General features: G+C 32.5%; 1 protein-coding gene across 1 annotated transcript; it reads right to left on the bottom strand.

The window, feature by feature from the left end:
- Nucleotides 1-2752: 2752 nt before the first annotated feature.
- LOC108462068 (UDP-glycosyltransferase 708G1-like) lies at nt 2753-4753 on the bottom strand. The gene has a single exon (XM_053024251.1). It carries the CDS (start codon nt 4386-4388, stop codon nt 3294-3296), a length of 1095 nt encoding a protein of 364 aa, XP_052880211.1. The 5' UTR covers nt 4389-4753; the 3' UTR covers nt 2753-3293.
- Between the last annotated feature and the right edge of the window lie 8459 nt (nt 4754-13212).

Consider the following 13212-nt stretch of genomic DNA (forward strand, 5'->3'; position numbering starts at 1 on the left):
TAATCTCATGTTAAAATAGGAAGTTTAGTTCTCATAAGTTTAGTTCTCATGTTAAAATAATTTCTCTAATCCATTATGCACAAACTTTTACAAAAGTTTTTCAAACTCAATCAATAAAAGACTGAGATATAAACTCATCAGTATTAGCAAGATGAATTGTCTTAATTGCATGAATTGAAATTAATTATTTAAAACAGTAATCTTGCAAACGATAGGTTGCAAATTGATAACACATATGTGATTATTTTGTAGATGCATCTACCAAAATCATATAATATCAAAACCATCCACATGGTGGATGGATATGCCCATATTCGTTTTAGGAGTGCAAGACATTAAATCTCAGCTTTAGCTAGTGAGTTTCTAATAATCAATTTTTATTGAGAACAAGCAACATAGGAGAATTCTTTTAAATTAAATAATCTTCTGGTTCTTTAATGAATGTTTATATGAATTCTTAATTAATTTTCGAATCATATATGATTCAGGATGGTCTAACTGGTCACGCCAAGTAGTAAATGTATTTTTATTAGTAAACTTCTGGTTTACTTTTACATGAGTTTCAATTGTACTAAATTGTAACAAATTAATAATTTTACTATCATTCATTTTACTTTGTATCCACATATAAGTGCTATTGTGACAATTACTACTGGAAATGTCTAAATCAATGTGAATATTATAATGTCACTAAGTCAACAAAATAAATATAATTTCCAAATAATTATATGCAATATTCGTTTCAAGGAATATGCCAAAATCTTCAAATATCCAAAAAAAATTGCAATTTCAGATGCATCCAACCATAATGAGCTTTAGATATAATTATTACATTTTATTGCTCATAAATAAATCTTTCACAGTCGAATATTTTGCTTCTAACCCTTAATGGGGATGATGACAAAAGAAGATCACAAAATTATAAAATAAATATAAATTAATAACCCAATCCTCTCTTTTCATCCTTTCAAAATAGATATTTATAGTAATAGTGATTCATATGAAACATAATATTTTCCTAATTCACAATCTCAATATAAAATCCTATAAATATCTTTTAAAACCAATAGATTAACCATCACAAGATATTAATATATTAGCTTTTCTAGAGCTTTCGACTAATTTTGTGCTATCAAATATTAGAATAATATTTGTTTGTTTTAGTACCAAATAAGATAAATATTTTCTATCTATAATGACGAATTTATTACTACATTTTCATATCCTTCTTCAAATAATATTAATGAAACAAAATATTTAAACATATGTCACATATGTGGCCAATAATATTTTATATCACATTAATAACATAAGTTATCTTTACCCTTTGAAGAGTTATCTTGAGAACTCTCTTTATTCTCTTATTTATTACTATGTTCCCACTTTTAGTAGTCCATGATTATGTCTTTTATTTTCTTTATGTTTGCATTCACTTCATGGAATGTAATAAATCTAGTAGGATAGACTTTTAAATGCCTCTATTAATTTTTTATTTCATAATCACCATTGCAAAACATGCGTAGATTTCAAATCAAAATCTATCTATTCATGTTGTCATGATTAGTCTCCAATTACATCCTCAATTACAACAACAATCATGATCTCTATATTTTTATTTTTCATAATTGTTATGTACTGCTACATTCACTTCAGGGAATGAAGCAAAACTAGTGAGAAGAATTTCATAGTTTTTCATTAGTAACTTATTATTTTGCTTAGCCACTAGAAGGTATGAGATTGTTTGAAAATACTGTTAAAGTTATTTTCACAATATTGCTACTACAGGAGCACATTAGATGTTTCAATCACATAGTGTAATGTATTCCTTCAGGGAATATATATAATGCAAATACATGAGTATCTCATGTTATTTATATATATGATTTTAATATAAAACACATAAATATTTTATTCAACATATATCTTCTTGATCTGAAAAATAATATTATATTTTTATAGAATTTTGCATCATAAGGAGCTAAAATATAAGCTCTTAAAGAGCTTTTGACAGTTTGATACAATATTATCTCTTCAGAACATATAATCATTTTCTTGTATAACCTTAATGAATACTTAATTTATTTTAAATAAAATTTTATTTATTCATATAAAATAAAATGAATAGGTATAAATAAAACATATATTAAACGTAACAAATAATAAATTCATGTAACTAATAAATATTATCCCCAAGCAAATATCAAAAAGCAAACTTTGAGAGAGAATCTTACTTCTCGATTTCATTTAGATAACGATATCAAATCTTTCACTATCCTTAAGAAAAAAATTAAAATAAGTTAATCAAAATAATAATAACGTATAATGAAAGAAGAATGAAAAATAATAATCAGATATGAAACATTAAATAAAATAAACTTCCTGTAAAAACTTTGCATCTTGTCGTCAAAGATATTGAAAATCATGACAGATAAATTTGATCGTTGATAAAAGGAACTATCACTCTGGGCAAGATCGTATTGATAACATGTTATAAAATAAAAAGAGATGGAGAGAAGAATAAAGAAAATATGAAAGCAATATAGGATGTACTTTATTGATAAAAAAGGGTGATTACAATGATTTATTAGATTCTTTATATATAAGCATAAGAAGTATAAAAGAAATAGAAATCTAATTCTAATAGTACATTAAAACATTATCTTGATCATAATAGACATCTACTTAATAAGTTTGTATGGTTAGATTAAGTTTTCAATAAAAATTATGATAAATTAAAGTAAAAGTAAACTGATAATAGAAAAGCAATTCAACCTCCTATTTGATTTTTTAAAAAATCTTAAAAAAGCTTACAGTTATTTAAAAGATTAAAAGATAATCATTTACAAATTAAACTCTATAAAATTAGACCTTTATTAATCCACTCTGCTCCCACCACACGGTAACTTTGTCTTCAAGTTCTTGCTTATTCCTGGAAATTTCCACACTTGCAGAACAAACATAAATTTCAATAGGAATGAAGAAGCATTTTACTTATTCATCTTAAAACAGAAAAATTCAACAGATAATCAATTAATTAACCAGTCCTTGTACAAAATTCCCTTCTTCAGCTCTTCGTCAAGCTCTGGAACAGTGTCTTCAGCATATTCTCACAACCCTCACCAGCCTTTGACCTTTGCTTTGCCACTTCACTGATCCTTGCATATTCCATTTTCATCCTTTGGTTCCCCATCAGCTCCTTGATTTTGTCCCCAATCTCCACACCCTTCACCAAATGGTTCGATCCCCACCCCCAGCTCTTCATACAAAGCCCCCATCCACCTGCCTCTATCACCTCAGCATTGATCATTTGGTCCCCTTGTTGTGGCCACTGGTATCCCATGGCAAGCTGCCTCCACCACCGAGTTCCATCCACAATGGCTTATGAACCCACCAACAGCTTTTTGACTCAGTATCTGCCATTGGTCCACCCATTCTTTTACAACCAATCCATTGTTCTCAATCTTTTTCATCAACTGGTGTCCAAGGATCTCATCTAAACCTTCTTCTTCTTCTTTGTCAACCACTTTACTCTTCACCACCCACAAAAATTTACATCCACTCAGTACTAAGCCATTGCCTAGCTCTCTTATTTGCTCTTTTGACATTGCTGTCCTACTCCCAAAGCTGACATAAACCACTGAACTTTCCTCTTGATTCTCCAGCCACTTCAATGGTGCCAATAAAGATATCCTTTCCAATTCCAAGGGCTGGAAAGGGCCGAGAGGGAAAACTGGAGGCAACCCTTTTGTTAAATTTCCACTAGCAAGCATCTCCAGTGATTCTTTTTCAAGTTCTTCAAAAGAATTGATCAAAACTCCATTGAAATGCTTGAGGCTTCCACTGTTGTCTGAGAAATTCTTTGTGAAGGAGCTGTTTGAGTCCAAAAGTATTGGAGGAAGGGACTCCTTGGGAATCGATGAAGGAATGGAAGGGAAACAGGAGAAAAGGGACAACATTCTAGCTGATGAAGTGAAGAGGATGTAGTTAGGGAGACATAGCTTTGCAGTGACTGAAATCACAGATGACATCAATGTCACATCAGTGATGATGAACGAGATTGGTGGAGATGATGAAGAAATGAGAGGGGAAAGCAGGTGAGCTGATTGGCGAATGGTTTCCCATTGGAGTTGAAAAGGGTCAGTGATGTTAGCAGCCACGGGATCTAGAGGGATGGGTGTGAACTTCTTTTGAGTGATTTGTGGGAAAGCGGAGAGGAAAGTGGAGATGAGCTGAGATTCAGCTGAAGAAACAATAGGGTGAGTGGTGATTAAAGTGAGTGAACATTGGTGGTGGATGAGTGAGGCAGCAAGTCTAAGGTAAGGTAGCAGATGACCCATGCCTGAGCTTGGGAGCAAAGCAACATGAAGATTACCATCAGAGCTTGACATTGTTAGCTAAAGACTTGAAACCAACCAAAATGAATAGACAAAATGGGTGAAGGAAGATCTGGGTTTTCATAAGCTGTGGAGTTTGGTAGTTGGGGATGTAAACTTAATCCCACCATGGATTAGGTATGAAATATAGGTAAAGATTTAAGTCTGTACTTGTGAACAACCTTTTTATGTATGAGACAACTGTCAGGATTTTGGCTTGAATTGGTTCTGCTGGTCTCCACACTAGTCGCAATGCTCATTTTCTTGTACCTATATGTAATTATTGATGAAATTAAGACAGGCAAGAATGGTAGGTCTGAGTGTTAGCTCATGAGAGGCTCAGAGTGGTTGAAAGGGGAATAAAATAAAGAAGCAATAGCACTAAGTCCTGCTGACCGAGCTTGATGTTTTCTTAAAGTTCTCGAGTTTTAAGTTAAGGTGATGAAGACAATAATGTGAAAAGAGCTTTTCTCCTTAAGATTACTAATGTTTCTAGATTTGCTGGTCAGGTCAGGCTAGATCCACTTAAAATTTTAAGTTTGTTTTTTTAGTAGGTTTTGCTGGTTTTGAATAAATGAGTTTAAAATTTTATCTAAATTTAATTTAAATTAAAAATATTAAACTCGAATCTGATTTGACTTATTCGTATTAATTTTTAAATTATTTTATATAGAAATAAATTTTAAAAATATAATATATCAAATACACTAAAAATACTAAAATAAATATTTCCTAATAAATTAAAAATATATTAACAAAAGTCTTTATATTTAAATAACATTAACATAGTTGTAATTTAACAAGTAAATATCTCTAAAATTGTAGCAAAATTAACAATAAAACAAAGGTTATACAATATCTAAATAATAACAACAAAATAATAATAATATAATAATGAATTCGTAGTAAAACAACAACGAAATGACAACAAAACTGTAATGAACCAGTAATAAAACATTGGGTCGAGTTGGGCCAAGCTTGGGCAAAAAATTCCTACTCAAGGCTAGACTCGTTTAAAAAACGAACCTTATTTTTGTTCAAGTTCATTTTTTAAACTTATATTTTTGCCTAAAATCTTCTACTTTTTTGACATAATTTCGAGTTTGAACGAATGATCCAGCCATAATGAAGTTAAATATCCACCACCACCTCATAATATTGTCATCATTGAAGAACGGCTTAAACTGCACAAATTAAGAAACATAGACTAACCGTTAAAAACAAAAACAAGCACTTCCATTGCAAATCCAGAAAATAGGCGAAGATATATGTACCCCAAAGGGGTGACCTGAGAACACAAGCTATTGGTTAAGGGATGACCTGTGTTCTTAGGTGGCACCCCTCTGGGGTAAACCATCTTGGCTAAGTGGGTGACTTCCTGCGTTTAAGAATTTTAGGATGGATTGGGTTATGCAATGACTCCATTCTGCCCTTTTAAATACACAGAAACTGTTGCATAAGGACATAATGTGCTCATGCTGATGATTGATGTACAATGGATGTCGACATGCATAATAAAGCCAAAGAACTTGATTAGTCCATTGGGGATTGTAAATACCACTGTTGCAAATTTTGCAATAGATTAAATGTGGTTATAAAATAACAACCAAATAAAAATTTGATATTTTCGTAAGGTTTTGATAAAAATTTATTAATTGTGGACATGAATTTGGATAAAAGAAATTAGTTGACTAATTTAAGTTCCAATAATCAATACCTTACAATTTTGTAAAAAATTATCTTTTTATATTGTACTATTTTATATGATTTCTTCAAAAAATATAAATGATTTATCTATATAAAATTAAAATATATAATATTTTAGTGTAAATATATTTGAGACTATAAATTATTTAATTAATTCAATTCTTATAATTGATTATGAAAATATTAATATAATTAATATATTAATTGTTCAAATATATACATTAATTGAACTAAAAAAGCTGACTAAGGGAGAAACCATCTATATGTATCAATAAAAAATAAAGAATGGAGATTTCTTCTTCGTTGTCTTCTCTGAATGACAAAGTTACCAAGAAAGTTCGTATGTGTTGTAAGGATGCGGGGGAGGACGACCATCTTATGGTAGTGGATGACGATGGCAACCGCAATGGATTCAAGAAACTTATTACTTCAAGTGTGTCTTTTAATAATATGTTGCTTGGGATCTCAAGGGGTATGGGGATAGTATGCATGAACAACATAAGGATGATCTATAGCTTCTTAATGATGATGTGACGGGAATAGAGGATGGTCTACCCTTTATCGTTTCTCTAACAGGGTTCACCAGATACTATATCAGAGTATGTCTCGTACGGTCGTGGTCAAACAATTGGGAAGGAAAATAGGGTTCCAAACTCTCTCGAATAAGATCTATCATCTGCGGAAACCATCTACTCCCTTCAAAATCATGGATCTGTAGAATGATTATTTCATGGTAAAATTCCGGGAGGAATCAGAATATATTCAGGCTCTCACAGAAGGATGTCCTTGGATAGTTTTTGAACAGTATTTAACGGTCCAACCCTGGTTGGAATCTTTCTCAACTAGCCAACCATACCCGTCTAATGTAGTTGCTTGGATACGTCTTCGGGTCTCCCCGGTTTTTTGTACCGGAAAGAGTATTTTACTGAGTATTGGGAAAACATTTGGGCATGTCATTAAACTTGACGATAACACAGTTAATGCACATACGGGCTGATTTGTTCGTACGGTGATTTTTCTTGATCTTAATAAGCCAATGGCCTCTAAAATCAAGGTGGATGGCCGTATTCAACAAGTTGAGTATGAGCCTCTTCCCAACATTTGTTTTTCGTGTGGGCGTTTTCTTGCTCGTTTTCATCCAGACATGATCAAGCGACGAAGCAAGGAAGTCATGATGTCCCGATTCTGGTTGAGAATAGGGAAGAATCGGATATGTTTGGGCCTTGGATGATGGTCAATTGCTGGAACAACCTAATGGGTCGAAAACCAGCATTGGCCGGGAAGAAAGGACAGTAACAGATCATACGGGAACGCGCTTTAACATCCTGCATGATTTTAGGGATGGGAACCAAATTAATATTGGGGATTCTAATCCTGCTGATTCAGCTAGTTTGAAAGGAAAAAGCGTTGCCATTTATAACAACCCCTTAAGCGAAGGTGAGGTAACCTATAAGAACAGAAATGTGCAGGCAATTGGCGTCGGCGTTATCTGCTGGAGATTATGTTATGGGTTGTGACCTAGAGAAGGATAAAATAGATGGGGCTTTAGGCCTGGCTGACCCAAACACCAATGCCTCTTTCAAGAAGGACATTATTTCTTCCAAGGTACTAGCTACGCCTTCTATTGGGCTCCGCATTCAAGGGCTTAGTGGACCGTTCAAGATGAGTCCCAAGTCTACTGATTTTAATGTAATTCAAAAGATGACAAATTTGGGTACTGTTGTCTCTTCTCCATCTCCTCTTTCGGGTAATACGGGTGACACAAGCCCAAAGGAAGTCCCGCCTTTTTTGAAGATTGGAACATATAACAGTGGGTTGTCTTTGGATAATTCTTGTATCAGCCCCATTGTGTATCGTTTTGAAGCTGCAAATCAGCAAGCGAAAGGCACCTCTGTTACTCCTTTGGAAAAATTAGATGTAACGATTTTAAATCCGAAATTCCACTCGGCTATAAAAAATCATTAAAAATCAAAACCCCAATATTCCTTTAGGTGATATGTATTTAGGGGCTTCCTCATCTTCGCTGAAATTTGAAGACCACAAACGACTGAGAAGAGGTTCTCGTAATTTTAGAGGTAAAGGTTGTAAATTTAAGGTGAAGGCTTTAGGTCGTGAATCTGTTGCTGAAGCAATGACTAGAGTTGTTTATAGGATCAACTCGGATGGTCTAATTGCGGATACTAATAATTCTTAAGGGGAGCACCCGGCTCTAGCGAAACGACCACTTTCGATGTTGAGCTGGGTCTGTTGTTTTCATATTTTCTTTTTATCGTCTGTCTGATGTTACCAAGTATTTTTGTTTGGAACTGTCAATGGTGTGCATCTCTAAAGTTTTTTAGGGTAGTTAGAGATTACTTTGCTGAGTTTGATGTTGATGTTACGACTTTCCTTGAAACTCGAGTCAGTGGTATGAAGGCAGATAGAATCATAGCTAAAATCGGGTTGGATTGCTATCATAGAATTGAAGCTAGAGGTTTTGCTGGGGGGTTTATGGGTTTGTTGGAAAAATAGCATTCAGGTTCAGATTATCCTAAATGATCCACAGTTTATTCATTGTCGTTTGGGGAAGAATGGGGCTTCATGAATGTATTAGTAACTTTTGTTTATGGTTTTCCGGACAAACAAAAACACCAAATCTTATGGGACTGGTTAGAACAAATTGCTCACTCCATCAACAAGCCTTGGGTTCTATTAGGAGATTTCAATTCAGTGTTATCACCGGATGAAAAAAGAAGAGGTTGCCCAATTTTTTCTGGTTGCAAGTTATTTCAGAACTTTATTCTCAACAATGGCTTGACGGGTCTTGGTTTCAAAAGTCCCCAATTTATATGGAGAATAGGGGAAATCTTTGAAAGACTAGATCGGGCAATTGGAAATAATGAATGGTGTTGTCTATATTCTAATGCCACAGTTTTCCATCTCCCTCATCTAAAATCTGATCACAGACCCATTTATTTATCAACAATTGCTCCCAGTTAAGTTGCTCAACCACGACCGTTCTATTTTTTAGCATCTTGGACTTCCCATTCGGGTTTTAATCAATTCATACGTGACAATTGGAGAAATGATACTGATAATATTTTTAACCTCTCTTCCCTTACCACCAACCTTAAAAGATGGAATTTTGAGGTCTTTGGTCACATTATCAGAAGGAAAAGGTCGATTTCTTATCGTATTGGAAAAGTTCAGGCTGCTTTAGATGGTAGATGCTCCAGGTATCTACTGAACCTTGAATCAAGTTTGCGATTAGAATATGAGAATTGAGGAATTACTCTGAAAGCAAAAGTCGAGAATGGATTGGATACATTTTGGGGACCGCAACACAACGTTTTTCCACAATAAAGCTCTTATAAGGCGGAATTCTTATAAAATTTCTACTTTCAAAGTTGGAGAAAACTAGTGCTATGATAACGAGACCCTGCACAATGAAGCGGATCGTTTCTTCTCTAATCTCTTCTCCTTGGATGACCAATCAAGTGTTTTGTTCCCTCTGCGTGGTTGTTTTCCATATATTGATTCTAACACTATGGTTTCTTTAGCATGGCAATCAACTTTGAGGAAGTCTGGAATGTTTTTTATTAGCATGGGTCCATTAAAAGCCCCGGGCTTTGATGGTTTTCACGCTCTTTTCTACTAGAACCAGTGGGATATGGTTGGATCGGATATTTGTCCCTCGTGTTGGAAAAATAAGTTTAGAAAATACAACGAAAAATAAATTTAGAGAAAAATTAGAGTTTTAAAATTTTTTTAAAAAACAATATCTTTGTTGTGATATTTAAAATAATAAAAATTTAATCAAAATTGTACCTTTTCGATTTGTCTAGGATGAGTACTTCGACCGAGTAGTCTTCTCCGCTATCCTCAAGCTCAAGTCTATCGAGTGCGGGCTTGCTTCGGATAAGATAATTTTTCACAAAATTAGCAGTGTGATAATTTTGTAATTTCTTTAAACTTTTGGGTTAAGTTATAAATCGAAAAATATCTCTAGAAATTTTTAGAATAATCTCTTCAAAGAATTTTCTCTACAACTTTATCTTGAATTCAAGTATATGTAAATAATAACACAGGACTCTCTTTATATAGGAGAGTTTAGAAAGTTCAACTATAATTAAACTTAATCACTTTAAAATTGAATTAACATAAATATTAGATTAAATTTAATATTGAATCTTATTAAAATAATAGAATATTTATCTACAAGATAAACATAAAATTAAATTGAATATTAAAATAAACTTTAATATTAATTAATAAAATACTTATTAATAAAATACTATTGAGATAAGTATTAAATTAAATTTAATATTAAACTATTAAAATAATATTATTTTTGAAATAGTTAATTTGAAATCAAATTCTCTAGTAGAGTTCCAATAGAAGTGTAACTCTTCCACTATTTAACCACCAATGACCAACCACCGTCGGCACCAGGATGCCGCCATCGCAGTCGTCAGCACTGCTGTGTCCAGTAATGCAGGTGCGACACCCTTGCGACACCCCGAGCCGGTTTGATCCGAGTCAACGACGACTCGGTTGGTCTGGTCTAGTCACCAGTTGGATTGTCGGTCCGATTTCACATACCGAGCCTGGTTCGACCAATTTTTGGGTCTTGATCTCGATTTTGGGCTCCAATTTACGATCTCAGGTCCAATTTTCAAATTCAATTACGCTTTGGGTCAATTGTCTGACTTGTAAATTAACTTCCAAAATATCATATTAATTTTAATTAATTTAATTTTACTTGATCAAAATTAATATTTTTCCAAAAACCACTTAGATTTTCCAAATTAATTTTTCAAGAAAATTCTTTAATCAAGTTCTCTAGTTGGACAATTTTTACGATTGCCTAATTTAATTCCATATCGAATAAATTGAATCAATTAAATTATTCCCAAAGTAGTAGAATTTTTTTCTGATTCAATTGCAGTCCGATCGAGCTTTTGTTGAGCTAGCGGAGGGACCAATCAGACATATACAATTAGACTCTAGTGATTGCAGTTATGTCCAGGAGCATCGTTCCAATAATTTGCAATTACTTAATCCTGGAGTTAGTGTAATGGCCTAAATTCAAGGTTATCGGAACAATGGTTTCGTAACCATAGATCCGATTTAAAGAGAAATTTATTTCAATATTTTTGCTTGAAAATTGATATGATAGGAAAATCGTATGAAAATATTGATAGGAAAATTTTATCGATGTAGTGATTAGTTAGAAAAAGAAATTATTGAAGAAATTGTGTAAAATAAGGTATCGGGACCTCTATCTCATAAAACCGAGTCGAAAATAATTTTATAAATATTTATGAGATGTTATTAATGTGGTATTAAAATTTCGTTTGGAAATTTTAATGTTTGGGTAGTCAATTAAATGAAAAGGACTAAATTGTAATAGGTGTAAAAGTTGCTAGAGTGATTAAATAGCTTAAGAGTCTAATGAGAAAGGATTTAAAAGATAATTAGACCCAAAAGTTATTTGGGCTAGACGGTAAGGGTATGAAATCAGCAGAAAAATTGATAAATTAAGGGTAAAATTGGAATATTGCAAAATTAACTAAATAAAACTAGGACTAAATAGGAAATATCTAGATTTCTCTTCATTTCTCTTCAATTCCAGCAGCTAAAAACGCCATAGGAGGGTTCTCTAAGCTGGTATTTCATAATTTTTTCACCAAGTGAGTTAATCCTTGCCTTTTTCTTGTAATTTTTGTGTTTCTAAGACTTTTACAACTAGGTCCTACTATTAAATTTATTAGTTTTTGATTTCATGGATGAAATTGAAAGTCACCATGGCTGAGTTCTGTAAGTTTATGATAAAATAGAATGAAATTAAAGCTTTAATTTTTTTATGAGATGATTTTATTAGGTAATTTCAATAGAAATTGATTTTTAGGACCTAATTGTGAAAATGCTTGGAATTAAAGTCTATTGCTGAAATTTTGATTCCTAAAGGTTGTAAACTAGTTTAAGGTGATAGAATAAAATGTTAATTGAGAAAAATCAGCTCAATTGAGAGGCTAATTGAGTAGGGACGAAATTATCATTTATTAAAAGCTTAGGGGAAAAATGGTAATAAACAGCTTGCACTAAAACAGTTTGGACAGCAGCAGTAGACTAACTTTGAAAAATCACCAAAAATTGTAGGAATCGAATTAGAAGATTAACAAAATATGGAATTAAAGTTTATTGAGTCTATTTTCTCATAGAAGAAATATTTTAAGTAATGGATTTGTAAATTTTGAGATATAATGAATTTTGTGAGACAAGGTCAGAATGAATTTGGGTTCCCCTGTTTTGAATTTGAAGAATCATAAAAAATTTAAGAAAAACAATTATGGGCTTAAATTTATATGTCTAGAATCCTTAATGAGTCTATTTTTAATAGAAACAAACAATAACATCATTTGAATTCTATATAAAGAGATAATTTATTTTTAGTGAAGAAGGGTCAGAACTGTTAGACAACAGAACAGGGGTGACTTTGAAGAATAAAATGTACTGATTGGATAAACCAAAAATTCTGAAAATTATATGGTAAAAATATATATGAGTCTAGTTTCAGGAAAAATTAACGGATCTTAATTTTGAGTTCCGTAGCTCAAGTTATAAATAATTTAGTGACTATGACTCAAGTAGACAGCTTTGAATGAACTATAAATAATAGTTGAATTATAGAGAATGTTGCATATGAACATGAAATGTATTAAATTGATAATTAAATTTATTTATTTAGATCCGGAAGATTCAAATATGAAGCTAGATCGAGGAAAGGAAAAAGTTCGGGATTAGTAGATTTTTATTGTTTACAAACAAGTATCAAGGTAAGTTCATGTAACTTGAATTATATTCATAAATTGCTTGAGATTGTATGTTATTGATGTGAATATGATTTGAATGTTCATTGTATGAAAATTAACGAAACATTGATATATTTGATAAAATGGGAAGAAATCCCGGTTGAATGAAAGGAAAATTCGATGGATCTCGAAAAGGAATTGACGGTAAAAGGATCTAGCCGGACGGGTGATCCTATCTTGATATAGCCCTCCGAAGAATATGTGTAAAATGGATTTAGCCGGACGGGTAATCCGAATTAGGGTCTGAATTAGCTGGATGGTAATTCAGATCCAAGCTC

This window comes from Gossypium arboreum, chromosome 13 (assembly GCF_025698485.1).
Source record: "Gossypium arboreum isolate Shixiya-1 chromosome 13, ASM2569848v2, whole genome shotgun sequence".
In the NCBI taxonomy this organism is placed as follows: Eukaryota; Viridiplantae; Streptophyta; class Magnoliopsida; order Malvales; family Malvaceae; genus Gossypium; species Gossypium arboreum.